Source organism: Hydra vulgaris, chromosome 11 (genome assembly GCF_038396675.1).
Source record: "Hydra vulgaris chromosome 11, alternate assembly HydraT2T_AEP".
In the NCBI taxonomy this organism is placed as follows: domain Eukaryota; kingdom Metazoa; phylum Cnidaria; class Hydrozoa; order Anthoathecata; family Hydridae; genus Hydra; species Hydra vulgaris.
The window spans coordinates 51145001-51168109 of record NC_088930.1 but is presented as its reverse complement, the minus strand read 5'-3'; the positions used below and the strand labels follow the sequence as shown (position 1 = coordinate 51168109).

Below are 23109 nucleotides of genomic sequence, written 5' to 3'. Positions count from 1 at the left end.
ACAAAATTATGTCTTCCGCAAATACGACAATATGTTAGTTTATAAAACCGCGGAAACAAATAAATATTCCAAAATATTCAGGAAACAAAATGTTATCATAATTTAATGCTTATATTGTCTTTTTTTCTAAAGAAAATAAATTAATTTTAAATAATATGATTTATAAAATCATATTATTTAAAATTCATATTATATAATCATCCCCTTCGTTGGAAGGGGGGGGGGGGGTTAAAATATGATTTTATAATCATATTATAAAATCCCCATCCCCCTTCCAATGAAGAAAGGAAAGAGGGGGTATAAATCTCCAATAATTGGGCGAGGGGGGCAGGTAGCTGATGACATGCCTCTTTTATATAGACATTAATGCTTAGTTCTAATATTAATTTTCAAAATTTGGCCTAAATATGAAGAATAAACCAGCATCAGTTATACATAGTAATGCGTCATTTTATGTAAAAAAACCCAGTTTTTCCACCACTTTCTCCACATCATGTGGAATAAATACCACCATATTTCTTTTTGGTCCTAACCTATTATAAATAAGTAGTCCAAAATATACCATATAGAAGAAAAGTTGGCTTTCCGTGTTGATTTTAAAACCAGACCCCTGAAGTTTGCTATGTTTTTAAACACAAATTTGACTGGCGGGGACCTATATCTATCTATTTATATATATATATATATATATATATATATATATATATATATATATATATATATATATATATATATATATATATATATATATATATATATATATATATATATATATACAGTATGCAAAAAAAATAATTGTTCACGTAAAAAAAATAATAATTGTTAGGTTTTTTTTTAGATATCTTATCAAGTATTGTTTTAAGAATTTATTTGTGTATTGGTGAATTAATTGCAATTCAAACCTACAGAATTTTACACAAATGATTTAATAATGCATAAAATTGACTGCAAACAAAATAATCGTACAGTTGAAGAAAAATGTCAAATTGATGTTTTAAAGTTTTATGGAAATTAGTATCAAGTAGGACCTTTTTGGTCTCGATGGCCTCACCTAGACAATTTGGCATTAAGTTGACCAAATTTTGGGTCACTTCTGTTGTTATTTTTGCTTCTTTCAAGTTGTTTTTGCGTCTAAATACTAGGTTGCCAACTTTTCTGTCCAAAATATACCACAAGTTTTGAATTAAAGTCTGGACTTTGAGATGACCATTCCAAAACATTGATGTAACTTGTGTCAAAATATACCTTCATTTTCTCAATTGTTAAGAAGCATAATCTGATTGGAACCGTTGCTAGTGTAGCTGGTAGAAGACAAAAACGCAAGACCACCAGTGCAATTGATCGAAATATCATCATTAATGTGAAGAAAAATAGATTTGTTTTGGCAGCTAAATTATCTTTAAAAATTCAAGAAGATCACAACATCACAGAGGCTCATCAAACAATCAGAAATCATGTTAGAGAACAAGGATATAGAGGTAGAATAGTTTGAAGAAAACCTTTTTAACTTTTAAACAAATGAACAAATGAAACACCGATTGGAAATTGCAAAGAAGTACAAAAAAAAATGCTGATAACATTTTGGAAAAAATTTTTGTGGTCAGATGAGTCCAAATACAACCTGGTCTCATCGGATGGAGTCCAGAAAGTGTGGCGAAAAAATGGAGAAACTTGTAAACTGAGTTATTTGTGAGAAAGTGTAAAGCATGGAAGAGGAAATGTGATGGTTTGGGATAGTATGATTAGGAAAGGAGAGGGGAAATTTACATTTATTGACGATAAAATAAATGCTTCAACGTATTGTGAAATTCTCGAAGTCAACATGCAACCTTCTACTTTAAAATTGAGAATGGGAAGCAACTTCATACTACAGTAGGATAACGATCCGAAACATACCGATAAGAAAACGAAGGTATACTTTGACAAAAATAGCATCAAAGTTTTGGAAGGCCATCTCAATGTCCCGACTTTAATTCAATAGAAAACTTGTGGTATATTTTGGATGGAAAAATTGGCTACCGAGCATTTAGACAGTGAATTGTACACAGCAGTAATTTTGGTTATTTTTTATCTTTTCGTCTCATAATTCAATAGTTACATATTCTGTATTTTTTATTTCATAACTAATTCATTATAAGAGGAGAAAATACTACAATATATTTCAAATAATACAAATTATTAAAACTTATTTTAATTCAGGTGCAAAGAAATAAAAACATAGAAATTTACTGCTGTGTACAATTCACTGCTTGTGACTATATATATATATATATAAATATATATATATATATATATATATCGAGCACTACTGCTGACCACACAAATGATTTTACTTTTTGACAACTTGACCACGACTGTTTAGATGTTTAAATGATTTTTAATCATTTTAGAAATGCGCTGAAAAAAGAAACGCTAACTAAACTTCAACTAGGAAGAAAATTTAAAAAAATAATAATGAAAAAAGAAAACAATTCCTTACGAAAAAGAAAATATATAAACACTAAAATAAAATTCAAAAAACTCAAAAATAAATCATTCCATTGCAACGGAAGATTTAATTTAACTTATTCATAATTTAAAGTAACTTAAAAAATTATCAAAAGATTTTTAGACATAAAAATAGTTTCAAACGTTTAAATTTATCATAAAAAATAAAACCTTCGCATAAAATAAAAACTTTAAGAAAGATCAATGATCTTTCTTAAAGTTTTTATTTTATGTGAAGTTTTTAAATAAAATATAAACGCTTTTTGTGTAAATTAACAAACTATGTTTTTGTTTTTTTAATATAGGCATGTATTTTTTATAATAAATTTAAAATTTTTGAAATATTTTTATAGCATTTAAATTGTTAAAACATAATAAGTTTGTGTTGTATACTACACAACTAACAAGTTCAGTTAGTGGTAACAAGAATTTGCTTAGTATAGTTTTTAGCCATCAGGCCACTGTTAATGTTTTTGTCGTTGTTTTTTTTCATTTTGTGAAAAAAAAATCTATCAAAATTAGAAATTATTTAGCACAATTAAAGCTTAGATTAACCCAGTGTTGAAAATATTATACCTGATTTATTTCCATTTTTTAAATCACCAGAAATTCTGGATGGGCTTGTATCACGGCTTGAATGATGAGATGTTGATTTGGATTTAGGCTTGCTAATGTTAGAATTGATAAAAAATGTCTCAAAAATTATATTATATGTTTAATTAAAACTAAAAAAAATAAGTTAAGGTACCTAGGAGTTGGTATTCGACTTTTTTGTGGACTAAAAGTATTCATGTAATCCTCTGATCGCTCTCTTGTAAATGAAGGTGCACGCTTTGGTGAACTATTGCGACTTGAAGCTGTATGTAAAAACATAAAAAAACTTATTTTAAAAATAATGCTTAAACTATAATTATTTTTTTCTTTTTTTATACTCATACTTTCTACTTATATTATCATGATGTGTCTTATATATAGGTTTTTGTTTCAGCAACTTATATTATCATGTGTCTTATATATAGGTTTTTGTTTCAGCAACTTATATCATCATGATGTATCTTAAATATAGGTGATGTTTCAGCAACTTTTGCTGTTGAAATGCAAATGTTTGAAATGCAAATAATCATAGATGTACAATTTTTTTACATACAATCTAGAAATGCAGAAGTGACTAAATTTCAGTTTATTTTATTGTTGCAACACTTGGGGGTAAAAAAAATGGTTTGAAAACTATAAAAAAAAAACTTATAAAATATTTAATCTGATTCATAAATTAATGACATTTTTGAGTATTCATCATCCTAACTACTGGATCATCCTAATTACTGTTTTAATTGTCAACTTTCCAAACTTCTGTCTGAACTATCAAAGTGTTTGCTACTTTGGTGATATGTTGAATTATGCATGTTTTAATAAAAGATAGTTGTGGGAAAATATGCTTGACAATGATGAAGCTCATTCATTCAAAGCTCAGTCATGCATTCACTGTTTGTCTTTATTATTAAACTTGTTCAAAGTAAATAATTTATTTACTTGTTGCAAAATGTATTAATTTTTTGAGTTATACTATTGCACAGTGGTCCAGACTTTAGGTTCCAATGGCCAAAAGTACTAAAAACATTAATTCCTCTAAAAAAAAATTTTATTTTATTTTTGCAACACAGGTCCTTTACTCAAAACTGTATTGGTTTAATTATTAGATATAAAAACAAGCTTGCTAGAACCTTTCATAATGGCTTGAAAAATATTAAGATTTTGCATTTTTTTTTTCAAAAACAGGTATCCTAAAAATTTGCATAACCTTTTTAAATTAAAAAAGCTTTATACTATTTTTATTTTAAATAAACCTTTTCATTTGGTGCCCCTTGGAAAACTTGGCGGTCTTGATATTTCTGGGTACTAGACTACTTTTTAAGCATTCGAAAAAAGATTTAAAGTTAAGATATTTGTTATATGAAAGAAGTTGTTACCTTTGTTTATGGTACAAATCAAATCATTATTATTAAAAAAATTATTTTTATGATTGCATTTATGTTTTCGTTAATGGAAAGTAAAAAAAGGATATCTTTTTACTATAAACACTTAAAAATCCAACTTTTTAAGAATTTTTTATGTATTTATAGTGAAAAGATTTCCTACTTTTTCTATCAACGAGATCATTAACCTAATAAAAAAATATAAATATTTAATAGTAATGATTAGATGTGTTTAAAAAATTAAAAAAAAAAAAAAAATTAACTGCTTTTATAAAAGAAGTATCTTTATATTGGTCTTTTTTTAACCTTAAATAGTTGTCAAGTTTAAACCCAAAACAAATATCATAATGTATACATAGTCCCAGCTGTTTTTAGCTCAGTTAAGCAGCAACCATAATAGTACTTATAAAAAAGAGAAAAAGAAGCAACTTTGTTGTGACTTGTTTCATATTATCATAAACATGTATAAATAAAAATATAACACATACTCGCACAAACGCACACACACAAAAAAACTCACGTTGCGATGTGTTTTTAGGTGCAGCATATCTTGACCTTCCTTCTTGTCTTACAGCTTTTGCATTTGTGCGTTTTAAGTCGTCATAAGATTTTTGCCTTGAAGTCATTTTAGGAGTGCGAGAGTTATATTCCATTTGACTTGCTGATCTTTGCATAGGAGGCATAGACATTGGTGGACCCATGACTGTGTCTATAAAACAAGATTTATCAAAAATTGTTTATTTTTAAAACTTTGTAAAACTAGATTAACAAGAAAATTATTATTTATTATCAATTAACAATATACAAATTTTCTACTACTACAAATTTTCTACTGTAAATGCACAGAACATTTATAAAAATGCATTAACTAAACCTCATGCACTTAAAAAATAATACATCAAATAATTAAATCGCATTTGGCTAAATGACACTCATGATCAAATAACAACCATTATACCAAATTACATAAAATCCATTGTACTGAATTACACAATCCTATGTATTTCCCAACAAATTGAAATATTGGCAAACAAAATAGTCATTTTTATAAAAACATTTTCTTAAAAATTGGGCAATTGAAACCACATTAATTGTGTTATCACATAAAATGTAGCATAACACTATGAACTTCTGTACTAACTAAATTGTCTTTGTTTTTAGAAAAATTCCCTCATTTATTTTTAATGACTGCATATCATTTATTGTTGTATTGATTTGCTGTGTAGATTTTTTAAATTTTTTTAGGTGAATATAAAGTATAACAATTAGTTGCTACATCTAAATATATTCATCTAAAAAAAGTTATAAGTAAAAATAAATAATAAAAATGTTTTGTGTTACCCTGGGTTTGCTTATTTGTTTTGTTTGTGTAGTTAACTGTTGTAGCTGATCCTGAATCTGTATATAAAAGAGTGTAACTGTTACTTGTTATTAAAAAAAAGTAACTACAGATCTTTATTTACAGATGATAGTGTAATATTCTATGTATTAGTGATTTGATTATGTGCAAGTGTCAAAATTATTAAAAATTGAAAATTAAAAAAAAAAAAGTGTATATTGATAAAAAGAGAAGGGTTTAACTTCAATGTTAAAGAGGATATTTACTTTTTATTTTCTTGATAATAGAGAACATTAAGTTTATTTTATCCAAGTAATCTTAATCAAGGAAATTAGATTTTCTATTATTTATTACTGGTCAGGTTTATTAATGGTCAGCAATTTATTACTTAATCAAGTTGTAAAAGTATTTCTTTTAATTTTTAGAACAACAAGAAAAAAATATTTTCTAAAATAAAATATTAAAAAAAAAAGCTTTTAAACATCTTACATTAAGAAAAAAACAGTCAAGATAAAAATTTATATTAAACAGTGACTGATCCAGGAATTTTTTATACCCTGGATTTGTCACTGATATTAAACAGTAATAAAATTTTAAAAAATAAAGACAAATATTTATAGCTATTATTCCAATGTTTTGAATTGTGTCCAGTGTAGTGAGAACCAATGTGAGTTCTTCTTCAAACTTTAATTTTTTTGATCAATATTTTAGACATTTTAATTGTTGTTGTGTTTTACTTTGAATTGAAGTTTTACAAATGGTATAAGTTATATAGCTATCAAATCAAATAATAAGTTTTATTGCAGTTGTGTTATAGTTATATTATTATAATAATATATTTATATACCTATACATACTTATAAATATGTATATTATATACACTTATATTAAATTATAATTATATAATAGTTATAGTAAAGTAATACTACATATAGATACATGCATATGTTATATTGATTTATATTTTACTATATCATAGTAATTGAATAACGTAATAATATAATTATTACATTATAATATTGAATAATAATAAAATTATTACGTTATAATATTGAATAACGTTATAATAATATAAGTAATAATTATATAAGAACCAAAACTTAAAAAAAAAAAAACATAAAAAAACATAAAAAAAAGCATACTTTTAGTTGGTTGACTTTTAATTTTATTTCTAAAAAAATAAAAATACTTGAATGATTTTTTTAATTGAATATAAAAAAAATTTTTTAATTGATAATGAGAGTAACCAATCGAAAGTGGTTAAACATCTTCAACAAAAGTATTACATCCTAAACAAAAGAACTTACAGTGTTTCCGAAGAGCTTATTAATCGAACTGGTTTGTTTTGTTTTAATACATCGTTTCCACCACTTGATCCTGTGCTAATAAGATTTTTGTCGCTTAAAAGAAGTTTTTGTTTTGATGAATCAAACTGCTGCATCATGCTGAAAAGAAAAAAAAATCCACTTAACTCATTTAAAACAAAAATTTTGAGTTTCTAATAAGATGTATATCTTCAGATTAGTATAAAATTTGATAATTTAATATATTATTGATAATTTTACTTCACCATAGATATGATGGATGAGATTCATTTAAATAAATTTGAAATAGAAAACTTATTGTGAAAAATAAACTTTGTAAGTTTATTTCAGAAAATAAAGTAAAATTTTGATAAATTCTTAATGGTTATTCTAAAAGCAAATTAACTACAATTCTAAATGGCGATAAAAAATTCCTACATTATGTTTCTTTGCTAAAGTTAAACGACTCGTTTAGGAATGTTAAATAAGAATATCAATAAAAGATAACTTTAAAGAAGAATCTCAATAAAAGATAACTTACTGAATATTTTGTTTTGCAAACAAAGTTTTAAAAGTGATTATTAAAAAAACAGAATTTTAGGCATTTTTTAGGTATATTGTTGTTTAATAATGAGTAATCACTGATAACTGCTACAGCATGGGGCTCACAGTGGCTGGTGAACTTTAATTCAGATAAAACTCAATTTTTTTCAGCCAATCGTTATCGCAATAATTTAGATCTTCCTATATTTATGAACGGTGATGTACTCGATGAGTCACCTACTCTTCATCTTCTAGGATTAACTCTTACTTCCAATCTTTCTTGGAAACCATATATCAAATCGGTTGCAAAATTAGCATCTGCTAAGGTTGCATCTCTTTATTGAGCTCGCCACTTTCTTACTTCGCCACTTTCTTACTTCGCCACTTTCTTACTATAAATCTCAAATCTGGCCTTGTATGGAATACTGTTGCCATATCTGGGGCGGATCTTCTAATGATGTCCGTTCTCTTTTAGACAAGGTGCAAAAATGCATTGCAAACATTGTTGGACCTGCTCTTGCAGCCAACCTTCAACCATTATCACATCGTCGTAATGTTGCTTCTCTTTCTCTTTTCTACAAATACTATAATGTAAAAAAAAAAAAAAGTATGGAGTAAAGGTGAGGCATTATCAAGGGTTGATGGCTTGGAGCAGAACAGAAAAGCTGGGGTTTATTGATGGAATTATGGTTTATGTCAACTTTCTTAGAGAAAATTGTGGACTTAACTGAAAACTGCTAAAACAGCTAAAAATTATGCTCCAAGAAGCTTAGACTTAATTCTATTCAAATACAAAAAAATTTGCATTATTTTAATCATGTTAATTTTCTTTTTAAAAATAAAATTTTTAACTAATTTTTTAACTGAAATATATTTGTCTAAATTACTCAAAAAAAGTGTATTGATTTTGGTATCTGTATTTCAACTAAAAAAGAATTTTAATTAATTATAAGCTTTTATATAAGATTAATTTTTTATGAAACATAAAAAAAAGAAATTCTTATTATCACATCTACTAGTGAAATACTGCATGATAACTCAAAAACAGAATTAGACGAACGATTTTAAATCTAAAGTTTCTTTTAAACCAGGAATCTCTGTATTTTTATGCATGATATAATTATTAAATTGTTATACGTGTAACTATCAACAAACTACTGCTAACTACAAACAAGTGTAACTACCAACAAACTATGACTAACTACAAACAAGTTTGTAACTTTATTCAATATATAACCAAAAAACTTTTGATTTTTAACATAATAAAAGTATTATGTAAAAAAATAATAATAATGTACGCATCAGCTTTGTCACGATAGTGATCTGCAAAATGCCAATATACTCTTCGTACAGCCGCTCGAGTTTCGGAATCAGCATCAGCTATTCCTTTTTTGATTGCTTCCTCCAGTAAAGCAGTATGACTAAAAAATTTAAAGTTTTAAAAATTTTGGGAAATACAAACTATATAATTAAATGATTCTGATTTTATTCTATGCCCTAGAACTAAACTCTGACCCTTAGAGCTATTTTATGCAAAATTTTTCTTTTTATCAAAACATAACTTTACTTATGCTTTGATAAAAAGAAAAAATGCTTTTTTTTAATTTCTAGTAAAATATAAATCACTTACTTTTTTATTACAGATGTATCCCAAATTTCTAGTAAAAGTCCAACATATTCAGCGCACCTCCTAATTAAAAACATTTCTTAGAAGTAATACTTAACTATTGTTAATTTTAAATAAAATTATTTTTATTACCATTTTTAAAATTATTAATTAATTAATACTTTATGTCAAATTTTTGGTCAAATTAGACTCGTAAACCCGATTTTTGGTCAAATTAGACTCACCAATCAGGCTTTAGGTCGAATTAGACTCACCGATCAGATTTTTAGCCAAATTAGACTCATCAACCAGATTTTTGACTTATCAAAAGAGTTAAATCAATAGAATAACTTTTCAAAAAAGAGTGTATATTCACAGAGTTACTATAATGAGCATTATTAAAAATTATTTCAAAATATTACTAACTTCATGGACAAGCACCACTACATGGGCCAACTTTAGTTTTATTTCTTATATAAAGTAAAGTTGCATCATTAGCAGATTTTTAAAAACACGATATCATTAAACATTAGCAAATGTAAAATGCAACATGTAACCATCAGTAACACCATAAATTGTTACTAGAAAAACAGTTCTAATTTACAAAAGCTTAATCAACTGATCCATAAATGGGCCAGCATTGTCACAAAATGAATTAAATACAATACAGAACACTAAAGTTGATTAAAATCAATCTAAAAACCTGTACAAAATATAAAATCCAATATGTAGAAGTATTTATCAACTATGTCTAATAAAAGTTCTTGGTAAAAATTCTAAAGCAAATTCTTTGCAAAACAAATTATTCCCTAAACATAAAGACCAAAAATAATTACAAGATAAAAAAATCTAATGTCAGCATCGAGTTTAAGACAACTAGTGGTAACTAACACAGGATGTGTTTAAAGCATTGTGCTGTACTTTTTTTACATGCAAAATTACACAATATCAAAATTTTTTAGTTTATTAGTTGCTAACTTTTTAACAACAAAAAATAAGAAGTACTTGTTACACTGTAAATACAACCACTAGGACCACTCAAAAAAACTGTAATCACAATTAATAATGATCATCATTAAAAACCGCTGTTATTCAAAAATTAGTTTAAATCTGAGATGAAATTTTTATTGCTAGCTAGAAGCCTAATCTGGAAACTATTAGAGCTGGGCTTCAACTGAGGACAAAATTGATTGCAAATGCAGGTCTTCACCAGGCTAAGAATTAAAAATTAAAATACACTTGAATATAAATACCTTCGAATGTCTTTTGATTTTGCTGTCAACAAATTGGAGACTATTAGTGGAATTAGTCGAGGACTTGGTGTATGCTAAAATAATTAATTGAAAAATTATATCTCTAAACTTAAAAAAAAGGAAGGCGAACTTTATCAACTTTAAAGAATAACTTGCTTTAATTATCAATCTCATGGCTGCATGTGCTGAAGTTGACATTATCTAAAAATAAATAACTTTTCATTGTTAACTAATACAATTAAAACTAAAAAATTAAAATAACTTTAAAAATATTAAAACATGCAAAAAATAAATTTGGCTTTTTTATTATGATACATACAGTGAAGGCAACTACCCCCCCCCCCTGATTTTTCAAATTTTTAGCGAATCAGTACACAAATTATTATAAGCATAGATTATCCTGGTCAAATTTAAAATATCCAGAAAATTTTTTTATTATAATATCGGGAAAAAATTCGGAAAAATTTTTTCTTGAAGGTAAGTTTTTGTTTTTTTTTAATTTATTTAAAAAAAAAATCTTTGATTTTTTTTTTTTTGCAGAAATACTGCAGATATATATTCCAAAACAATAAATGCTTTTTTATTAACATCTCAATAAATAAATTGATTCAGTAATTTTAATTAACACAAGACTTATTTTATAATTTAAATACATACATTTTTTAATAGGTTGGGTAAATAAAAAGCAATTGCTTTTACCCAGCATTTTTCGATTAATTGTTCAGCTTTACGCAAATTTTGAGCGATTTTGCTCAGGAATATTTATTCACGTAGAGCTGAGCAATTACACCAATATGCTTCAGCACTTGGGAATCTCTTTTTTAATAAATATACACGTACAAATAAGAAAAAATTTTTTGTAAAAATAATGCCTTACCTAAATACAATATAGCATAAGGTAATCGATGAACGATACCTTTACTGTTTTAATTATTTGATGACAAAAAAATATTTTTAACTTGTATTTCCAGAAAGCTATTTGGATATCCGTAAAAAATAAAAATGTGCAAAAACATCCAGCATTCCGGAAATATCCGTAAAAAGATAATCCCTGTATAAAGCAAAGGAAAATCATTATAAAGCAAAGAATCATTTAAAGATAATCATTTAAAGATTTATTAATCAATTTTTAAATGAAAAAAATTTCAATATTGAATATTGAAATATGAAAATGATATTTCAATATCATTATCAAACTTTTTTTTAACTAACTTTTAATATCTATATTGATATATAAACATTTATCTGCAATAGTTATTATACATTACAAGTTAATCTGTTGTATACAAAATATACAAGAACAAGTTAATCCATTATGCATCATATACAGAAACAAGTTAATCCTAAGTTAAACATCCAAATCAATCGGACTTCTGTTGCAACATTCCTGTCATAGTTTTACAAAAGTGTTCTCCAGAACTCACAATACTCTCCAAAATACTTAACAAATAATTGAATCTTCCTGTAGGAAAATGGCATGTGTAATTCCAAACTTTTAGTAACTCTGAAAAACACTCTGACTCAAACCTTGTTAAGAAAGGTTACACTGCATACAAAAATGGTGAACTTATCTATGCCTTAATCCATATACGTTAAGCCAAAACTTATATCTTTAAACTTAAATAACTTTTAAATATAGTTTATTTGGCGCTTGTTAAGAAAACATCAAGTCATTTTATTAGATAATCATTAATAGATAAATAAATTAATAAAGATAATATCAATTAATATTATGTAAATCAATTACGAAGATAATCATAACCATTTTCATCGTAATTCTAAAATAACTCATTTTAAAGATGATTTAAAGAGTTGAAAAAATGTATTAAGCTTAAAATTTTTATAATATTTATTTTAAAGTTTTTTGATTAAAAAACTTTAAATTAAATACAATTTTAAAAATGCAAAATTTAATTCTTAAGGAATGAAAATGATTTGCAATTTTTTTTACTTTAAGAAATAATATTTTTTCTTACTAATTCGTTATATAAAAATGTTACAGTCTCTCCATCATAAAATAAAATGTGCGAAAGCAACAGAATAAGCTGATTTTTGTTTAAAGTAAGGAGAAATGTTTTTGTTTAAGAGAATTCTCTTCAAAATGGATAGTTTAATTTTGTTCTTTATTAATTCAATTTTATTAATTCAGAATCAGAAATAATTCTTGTGACAAGTTTTATTTATGAACATAAATCATTTATGATTATCTTATTGATTACTGATAAAATATATCTGTTAATTGTTTATAATTCTTATTAAAAATAATTCACAAGTGAATTATTATTTTTCCCAAAAATGAGTTATTGTCACATAAAACATGTTATATGTGACAATAAGTCTCAAAACTTGATAAGTCGGACATTTTCAAAAAGTCCGACATTGCAAGAGCTTTGTTGAATTAGTACATTCCTTAAGTAAGACAATATATATACACTCTTTCAGAACCCAAGTTAACAAGAATCTACTGTACATATAAATTAGTAGAAAATAACTTTTATCATTTAACATTGTGTTTTGTTAAGACTCATCAGAAATCTTTATCAAAAACCGGCTGAATGGGGCAGATTTCTGATGAGTCTAAATTGATAAAACATAGCGTAAAATGATTGATAAGTGATTTTCTAATAACTTATTATTGCTCTGTTCTTTTAAGAACATGGAGAACTCTTTTATTAAATGCATTTAAAATTATTCACATATATATATATACACTTCCGTTCATAATTATTTGAATGGCATTAACTTTTTTTAAAAATATTATTTTTTATATAACTATTTTTTATGCTTATTTTTGTACTATTAGATATACTATAAGATATGCTATTGGACCAATGTGTCGAAGTTTAAAATCGTTGGTTTCAAGATAAGATTGTTTGTCTGGAAAAATTATTATCAACTGTAAAACATTGTGGATGAAGTGTTAAGGTGTTTGGCTGTTTTGGTTAGAATGCCACAGATGACTTGTGAAAATAGAGGGAGTAATAACAAAAGTAGTTTACTTGTACACTTAAAAAATTATGCAACACCTTCGGAAAGATAAGTTAATGAGAAACTATTTATTTTTTCAAAAGAAAATGATTTGAAGCTTGAATCTAAACACATTTTTCAAAATATTGTTCACTCCTTGAAAGTTAGAATAATTTTTCTTTTGGTTAAAGTTAATTCTCCAATTATTTTTATACCCTTTTCATTTTCATTGACCCAACACTTAAATTATAATAACATTTATAATTAAATGATTTTATTGTGTGCTTCATAATTTAATTTGTGTGCATCATAATCTAATTTGTGTCCTTTATAATTTTATTTGTGTGCTTCATAATGTTATATGTGTGCTTCATAGTTTTATTTGTGTGCTTCATAATTTTATTTGACTGAGTTGGAGAACGATAAAATATTAAATAAAATGATTTAGCCTCCCTAATCACAAGATCTCTCTCCTATCAGATTTTTGTGAAAGGAATTAAAAGTAATGTCAAAAACTAATGCCTACCAATGCATAAGATGTAAAAATAACTTATTAGTTAGTGGCATAAAATTGACTTCGACAAATTGGATAAGTTGTTAAGTAGAATGCTAAGAATATGTATGGCGGTTATTGTTGCTAAGGGTGATTAAAAGGCAAGCAAATTATAAACTAATCAGACTTTACATTACTTTTTTTGCTTACAGTTTCTTTACTAATGTAAGTAAAAGTTTTATATCATATATTGAAAAGTACGACCATTCATATAATTATGGACGGTAGTGTATGTATGTATATATACACACACACACACACACACATATATATATATATATATATATATATATATATATATATATATATATATATATATATATATATATGGTTATATATTATTTATATATATATATACATTTATATAATATGCTTTTTGAGAAACTTTTTTTTTTATAATATTAGGGACCCGGAAAGTGTTCAAGGGTTTTATGCTCTACACCAACTACTACACCACTACAGCATTTGATATATATATATATATATATATATATATATATATATATATATATATATATATATATATATATATATATATATATATATATATATATATATATATATATATATATATATATATATACACACATATATATATCAGCCCTTGGATTTAGAGTCAGCATTCAGCAATGCAAACCTAACTGCCGACCCGAAAGTGTTTGAGGTCGGCAAAAAATTGTCGAACTCTTTTCTATGCTTTATGGTAAGACCTTAGTATCAAATAATTTTTGCAGACTTGATGCCTATCTCTAAAAGATTGAGGTCAGCAAATTATTACCAACCTCATTTTTCGAAATTCCGAGAGTCGATATATATATATATATATATATGTATATATATATATATATATATATATATATATATATATATATATATATATATATATATATATATATATATATATATATATATATATATATATATATATATATATATATATACACACATATATATATCAGCCCTTGGATTTAGAGTCAGCATTCAGCAATGCAAACCTAACTGCCGACCCGAAAGTGTTTGAGGTCGGCAAAAAATTGTCGAACTCTTTTCTATGCTTTATGGTAAGACCTTAGTATCAAATAATTTTTGCAGACTTGATGCCTACCTCTAAAAGATTGAGGTCAGCAAATTATTACCAACCTCATTTTTCGAAATTCCGAGAGTCGATATATATATATATATATATATATATATATATATATATATATATATATATATATATATATATATATATATATATATATATATATATATATATATATATATGTACACACACACACATGCACATATATATACATACATGTATATGCAAATATAAAATGATATCGAAATATATTTAAAACAAAAAAATTTATGCGCAACCTTCTTTATCAAATTCAACATATATAAATATTGTATAACAAAAATATGAATTTAAAAAATATACATGTATATATTTTATATATACATATATACAAAATTATACTTCTAATACCTTTACTGTATTTGGAATTAAAACAATCAACGATGGAAGGAGGCACTCAGCAAGATAATCAAATTTGCTTTCCATAATAAATGACATATAACTGAAAATAATGATAAATTAAAAAATAGCATCAATAAGTTTATTAAACATTCTGCTGATATTTTATAAGACTTTTTTTAAAGATTTTATAAGTTTATATTTATTTCTCCTGTTATAAATGTTTAAAAAAATTTATTTATGTAATCTGTAATGTGACATTAAAACAAAGAAAAAGTTTTTTGTTTGTTTTTTCCTAATAGTTTAGTTCCGAAACTATAACCAGTGTTTAAATGAAATATTATAAATATTATAAATGTTATATTGTCAAAATTATTTACTTTAACTCAGTATTAACATTATCTTTTTTTTAAACTCTATAAATTTAATACTACAAGATATCGTATCATTTATTACACTAATATTATGCAACTTTGTTAAATGTAACTTTTGTTGGTTATTTTTTAAGTATTTTCTTTCTGTTTATTATCTTATTTATTATTTCTGTTTATTATCTTATTTCATATTGACTGGTGCTTTTGAATTTAATATGAACCATTTAAAAAACCATCATATCATCTTTTCTCTCATAATATTGTTGTTATAACAATAACAATAATAAAAATGATTGTTATTTGTATTATCGCTAAAACTTTCCCAGGAAGAGCGTGCTTTTAAAATTCCTTTTTTAGAAAACTTGACCAGGTTTTCATTTAGAAAGCGTTTTAAGAATTTGTGGCAAAATAAAGCTACACGAAACTACAGAGAATAAAGCAGCAATACTCTAAGGAAAAAAAAAATACTATACAAAATAGAAAACCTAAATAAAATAAACTAAAAAAAAAATTAAAATTAAAAAAAGAAAAATTTAGTCAAAAAAAAATATACGAAAATATTTTACTGCTTTTACTTTCTTTTTTTTTTTTAATGTGTTTGTTATTTTCGACTTCCGAAATTGATGAAAGTCGAGGAAAAAAGCAGATAAGAATATAACCAAAACAAAAGCATTTTTTGATATACGGTTTATTTTTGACTTTTGTCAGTCAGTATATTAAGGAAATACTTTATCATTTGCGCTAGAAATATGGACAATTTTAACATTTGTTTTTCAAATGTTTTTGCTAAACTAAATTGTTTTTATTAGTTTGGCATGCTGGTCTTCTCCATAAGCTTTCTTCTTATGGTGTATTAGGCAACATCTTTAAGATCATTGAATCCTTCCTTTCCAATCGTAGCATAAAAGTTGTCCTCGATGGACAACACTCTTCTTCTTATTCTGTAAGTTCAGGGGTTCCTCAAGGTTCTACCCTTGGCCCTACACTCTTTTTAACTTACATTAATGATCTTCCAGATATTCTCACATCTAAGGTGGCATTGTTTGCTGATGATACTACCATTAATTCTTGTCATGATAAGAAACCATCACCCTCTGATTGCTTGGAGGGGTCATTTGAGCTTGAAAAGGATCTCACTTCTGCTACAGCATGGGGCTCACAGTGGCTGGTGAACTTCAATTCAGATAAAACTCAATTTTTTTCAGCCAATCGTTATCGCAATAATTTAGATCTTCCTATATTTATGAACGGTGATGTACTCGATGAGTCACCTACTCTTCATCTTCTAGGATTAACTCTTACTTCCAATCTTTCTTGGAAACCATATATCAAATCAGTTGCAAAATTAGCATCTGCTAAGGTTGCATCTCTTTATCGAGCTCGTCACTTTCTTACTTCGGATTCTATTCTCTATCTCTATAAATCTCAAATCCGGCCTTGTATGGAATACTGTTGCCATATCTGGGGCGGATCTTCTAATGATGCCCTTTCTCTTTTAGACAAGGTGCAAAAACACATTGTAAACATTGTTGGACCTGCTCTCGCAGCCAACCTCCAACCATTATCACATTGTCGTAACGTTGCTTCTCTTTCTCATTTCTACAAATACTATAACGGGCACTACTCTAAAGAACTAGCGTCTCTTGTGCCATCTACTAAAATTCATTCTCATGTAACTCGTCATTCAATTAAGTGTCATCCTTTTTCTGTGACTGTTCCTAAGTGCTCCAAAAACGCTTATTCTTCTAGTTTTTTTCCTCGAACATCAGTTCTTTGGAATTCGCTTCCTTCATCTTGCTTTCCTGATTCATATAATTTGCAATCTTTTAAGTCGTCCGTCAATCGTTATCTTGCTCTACAATCTTCATCTTTTCTCTTTCAGTAACTTCCAACTTTAATTAGTGGCTGCTTGCAGCCTTGTTGGAAGCGAAGATGTTTAAAAAAAAAAAAAAAAAAAAAAATTTACTTGTAAAATATTTTTTATTTTTTAATCACTTCCTAATGTAAAATAATAAAAAGTCATTAATACTGTTTGAATGTAAAATATTTGGTTGTTTTCACTACCCCTATTAATAAGTGAACAGCGCTAATAAACCATAGCTGGGGCCAGAAATATGACTAAGGCTACCTAAATCTTGACAAACCCTATAAATTAAATAAATATTTCATCTTGGATTGAAATTTACAATATGTTTATATATATATATATATATATATATATATATGTATATACATATATGTGCATATATATATATATGTATAAATAAATATATATAAAATAAATATATATATATATATACACATATGTGTGTGTATATATATATATATATATAAAATTTATTATATATATACACACACTATATACACACTGTATATATATATATATAAAATTTATTATATATATATATATATATATATATATAATAAAATGAATATAATATATAATAAAATAAATATAATATATAATAAAATAAATATAATATATAATAAAATATATATATATATATAATATATAATAAAATAAATATAACATATAATAAAATAAATAAATATATATATATACACTATACATGTATATATACACTATATATATATATATATATATATATATATATATATATATATATATATATATATATATATATATATATATATATATATATATATACACTATATATATATATATACACTATATATATATATACACACTATATATATATATATTATATATATATATATATATATATATATATATATATATATATATATACACACACTATATATATATAAAATAAAATATCCTAGCCCTGGCTAATAACCCCTAATAATTTATTATCTTCCATCATTACACAACTTATCAATTTATTGCAACATATTAAAAGCTTTGAAAAAAAAAATCAGATTAGAATTAGATGTGAGAGAGAAGGAATGAGTACTAAACCTATTACAAAATCATTAAAAAAAGTTCGATCACAGAAATACAATATTCTTGGTCAAGAAGTAATAAAAGTTGAAGGAGTAAACATTGTTGAAAAATATGGTGTAAACCATATTTTTACAACACTTAATTCATGCTGTATATACTTTAGCTAAGTGTAAAATAAGTTATAGATAGGCATGTCCATAAAATAAAAAATGAAACACTAGCATGTAATATAACACTCAATTGGAGTTTATTTTTTATCAAAATGCCATATTTATAAATCAAAAATAGAATAAATGCAACGATTTATCAAGAAAAAGACAGTGTATAAAGAATTAGGCAAGTTTGTAAATAATACTATGTAACAAATATATATATATATATATATATATATATATATATATATATATATATATATATATATATATATATATATATATATATATATATATATATTATAAATACATATATATATTTTTAGGGTACAAAGAGTTTTCTCTTTTCCTTAACTTCTGTGGAAGCTGAAAGAATTTTCTCTTGTCTAAGATGATTTACAACAAAAATAGTTGGTCAAATGAGTAAATGATGATACCTTAAAATGATTTACAACAAAAACAGTTGGTTAAATGAGTAAACTTAAAGATTAGATGCATTTTAAAAATACCATTAAAAACTTTCATTGGTATAATACCAATTACTACTTTTAGTCAATTAAAAAAATTTCAAATAAAAAGATTTTTCTTTAACTACAATGGGATTTAAAAAATTGTAGACTACACAATCAACCGATAATTAAAATAAGTTAATTGACTTTACATTGGTTGAAATAAAATTACAAAATGTCTAAATTATTCCTTGGTAACCTACTTCAGATTATAATTTTGATCAAACTAATGCAAAGTTCATATTAATGCATTAATTTTTTAATATACAGGTTCATTATTTAACCAAATTTAAATATGATATCAAAATTTAAATCTGAGATACTCATTAATTTGACATAAAATGATAAATATTATATAAACATATATTATGATTACAACATATATCATAATTTTAAATTAAATAATTTTTCACAAACTTTTACATGTAAATAGTTTTGCCTTATAATTTTGTTTTAACTAACAAACTTAATTATGCATTTTTTTTAATATTACATAAGTTTAAACAATTTTAATATATAATTATTATTTGTTTTTTACATTTAAAGTCTATAATTTCACACCTGTGTAATTTGGGCAGGTTTCCGCAAAAAGCTTTTTTTATTTAAATATTTTACTACAAAAAAGTTAAAGGACTTTTTTAAAAATGGATGCTCTTCCTAGTGCTAATCTATTTTGCAGATCAAAACTGAGTATTTTTATTTCAGTTTTATCACCAGGAAGATTAACATCCAAGTTTACAAGATTTCTTTCTACTCATCCAAGTATACTTTCTACTCTTGACACAAATAAATTGTTTGTTTTATATCAAAGTTTCACTTCTGTTAAATAAATTGCCATCACTACAGCTAAGTATCCATAAACCTTGAACCTAGAAGCTGCCATATAATATTTAAAAAAACAATAACACACTTTTGTTATATTTTGGAACAAAACTTAAAACCTAACTGGACATAGAGCTTTCCTAGAAATAATATGTGTTAATTGCCTCAATAAAATTAAACTATATTTTAATAATAAAAATTAATAATATTATCAAACAAAAATCTGTTTAAAAATTGAATATAAATATTATAAGTCATAGAATATAGTTATTCTAAATATAGACAATAATATAAAAATACTACTTAATCTAAAGTTTTAATTCTAAAAATTTGTAAAGAATTTAGTAATAGTACAAACTGTAAGTAATTTTAAATGTTTTAATTCAACTTTTTCATTACTAAAAATTTTAGTTGTATATTACAACTCACAAGCTCTTTATAACAACTTCACAAGTTAGATAAAGTATTAGATATAACTACTTCACAGCTATTAGATATACTTCGCAACTACTTCACAAGTTCGATAAATTATTAGATACTTTACAAGTTCGATAAACTATTAGATATAACTACTTCAAAATTATAAGATATAATTCACAACTACTTCACAAGTTTAGAACACACTGTGTTCTAAATTCCAATTTTGTAATTACCACCAATAAAAAATTATTGAAGCCATATTTGGAAGTGCAAAATCACTCCAAGCTTTTGGAGTCGTAGCTCCGTAACACTTTTACTTCAGGAATAAAATACTATTTTAAAGAAACATGCATGGTCATTTGATTTTGCCATACCTGTTATAAATATTACATATATTTATATGACACTTTTCAGTGAAAAAATATTATCATAATGGATAAATAGAAATTAAAAAAATAGTAGGTTTCAAAATGCTAGGTTTTTTAAGCTAAAGTAAAAGTAACTAATTAAAATAAACTGATAAATATAAAAAGCAAAACAAGAACCTTAGAGTAACACAAGCTTCTCGAACAACACTTGAGCGAAGATCTTTCACCTTTAAAAATGTCAAAAAAGAATTAGATAAAAAAATTTAAGATATAAATAACATTGTCTATTTAACAATTACCGAAACTCGAAGAGCATTCTCTAGATCCTTAATGATCTTCGTAAATTGATCAACTTGATTTGAGATTTTCACTAATGAACGCAGTGCACGAAGCTAAAACCAAAATTTGTGATCATCGTCATGATTGTGATCATCATCACGATTGTGATCATCGTCATGATTGTGATCATCGTCATGATTGTGATCATCGTCATGATTGTGATCATCGTCATGATTGTGATCATTATCATGATTGTGATCATCATCATGATTGTGATCATTATCATGATTGTGATCACAATCATGATGATGATCACAATCATGATGATGATCACAATCATGATGAATGTATGTGTCTGTGGTAATATAATATACTATGCGGAATAGAATATATTGGTATATCACACTGCTGCAATAAACATAATATAAAAATACTTTCATTTACTTTTTAATAAACAATTATCTTAAGTTACAAGCAAATAATAAATTTTATTTTAATTTCAATTCTTTCACTAGAAAAGTATATTTTTATAAAATTTCTGTTTTTCATTACCATATAATAAAGTTTTACAAACTTATAGTTTGACTTTAAGTTAATATCTTCGTTGAATTTGTCCAGCCAAATTCTAATTAGTGAAGAAATAGAAATAGGTGCAGGCAGAGTTGTTAAAAAGGCCAAAAGTAGCAAGACCAAGGTCACATGTTACAAGGCCAAGGCCAAAAGTTACAAGGCCCAGGACAAGGCCAAGGCCAAGAGTTTTAAGATCAAGGCCAAGAATAAGAGTTTCAAGACCAGGGCCTACGCAAACATTTTCAAGACCAAAGACTTAAATTTTTGCCTAGCGTTAAGTCCAATACAAAACTGTAGGTAACAATTACTGAGACAATAAACCACATGTTGCAAAAATAAGCCAAAGTTTCTGCGCAAAATTCTACAAAATCAATAAGAAAGTATACTTGTAGATATATATGAAAACTGAACACAAAAATACATAAAAATAAAGAATGAAATCTTTTAATTCTTTAACTTTATGTATTTTTTTTTTGCAGGCCAAGGCCAAGGCCAAAACAATCAAGGCCAAGGCCAAAATTTTCAAGACCAAGACCAAGGGCAACAGTTTCAAGACTATAACCAAAGCCAAGGCCTTAATTTTTGGCCTTAAGGCAAGGCCAAGGACTAACAACTCTGGGTGCAGGATATTGACAGCCCCCCCCCCCCCCCAGAGTCCTGTCTGAGGGGAGCAACTAAGATTTTGTCAGAAAAAATGGTTGATTGTCCTACCCTACTAAGTAGTGCAAAGTAGTGCACTAGTTGTAAAGATTTGCAATAAATGAAGCTTAATGCTTTGGTTTAAATATTACCTTTTACAATTTTTAACTACAGTGGCAAAATGTTAAAAAAAACAGGTGCTAAAGTAGATGGGATTGAGATGATACTTTGTGACTAGAAAACAGGAAACTGATTTGACAATAATATCTTTGATATTTTCTTTAAATGTCTCATATAAAAATTATATTCAAAACTGAGTGATGATTACTAAACAAATATAACAGAAAATAGAATAAAATAATAGCATAGAAAACAAAAACTACTAACCACAAATTATATAACAAATATATATTTTTATACAAAAATAAAATTACACAGGCATAGTCAAGACTTAAAATTTAAATTTCTTTAAATACTTTTTTTTTAACTTTAAAAATAACTCTAATAAAACAAAGAAACAAAAAGCCTTACTGCATCTACTCTCTTTTCCCAATCATTATTTG

The 23109-nt window shown here is 25.5% G+C and overlaps 1 protein-coding gene across 16 annotated transcripts in view; it reads right to left on the bottom strand.

Annotated features, from left to right (window-relative positions):
- Window positions 1-23109, bottom strand: part of LOC101236855 (CLIP-associating protein 1) — a 72727-nt gene that overhangs the window by 27457 nt on the left and 22161 nt on the right. For 8 of the 16 annotated variants that reach the window (XM_065809132.1, XM_065809133.1, XM_065809134.1 and 5 more), the window contains 14 exons: window positions 23078-23109; window positions 21358-21450; window positions 21236-21285; window positions 15500-15590; window positions 10662-10706; window positions 10506-10579; window positions 9277-9336; window positions 8945-9067; window positions 7107-7244; window positions 6942-6970; window positions 5802-5858; window positions 4981-5169; window positions 3236-3344; window positions 3064-3155 (listed from right to left, as the gene is read on the bottom strand). The exon at window positions 23078-23109 is cut by the window's right edge and continues 61 nt beyond it. In XM_065809132.1, the coding sequence (XP_065665204.1) occupies window positions 3064-3155; window positions 3236-3344; window positions 4981-5169; window positions 5802-5858; window positions 6942-6970; window positions 7107-7244; window positions 8945-9067; window positions 9277-9336; window positions 10506-10579; window positions 10662-10706; window positions 15500-15590; window positions 21236-21285; window positions 21358-21450; window positions 23078-23109 (1182 nt within the window). The remainder of the gene's footprint in view (window positions 1-3063; window positions 3156-3235; window positions 3345-4980; window positions 5170-5801; window positions 5859-6941; window positions 6971-7106; window positions 7245-8944; window positions 9068-9276; window positions 9337-10505; window positions 10580-10661; window positions 10707-15499; window positions 15591-21235; window positions 21286-21357; window positions 21451-23077) is intronic. The other 8 variants (XM_065809136.1, XM_065809137.1, XM_065809138.1 and 5 more) reach the window with 1 other exon arrangement.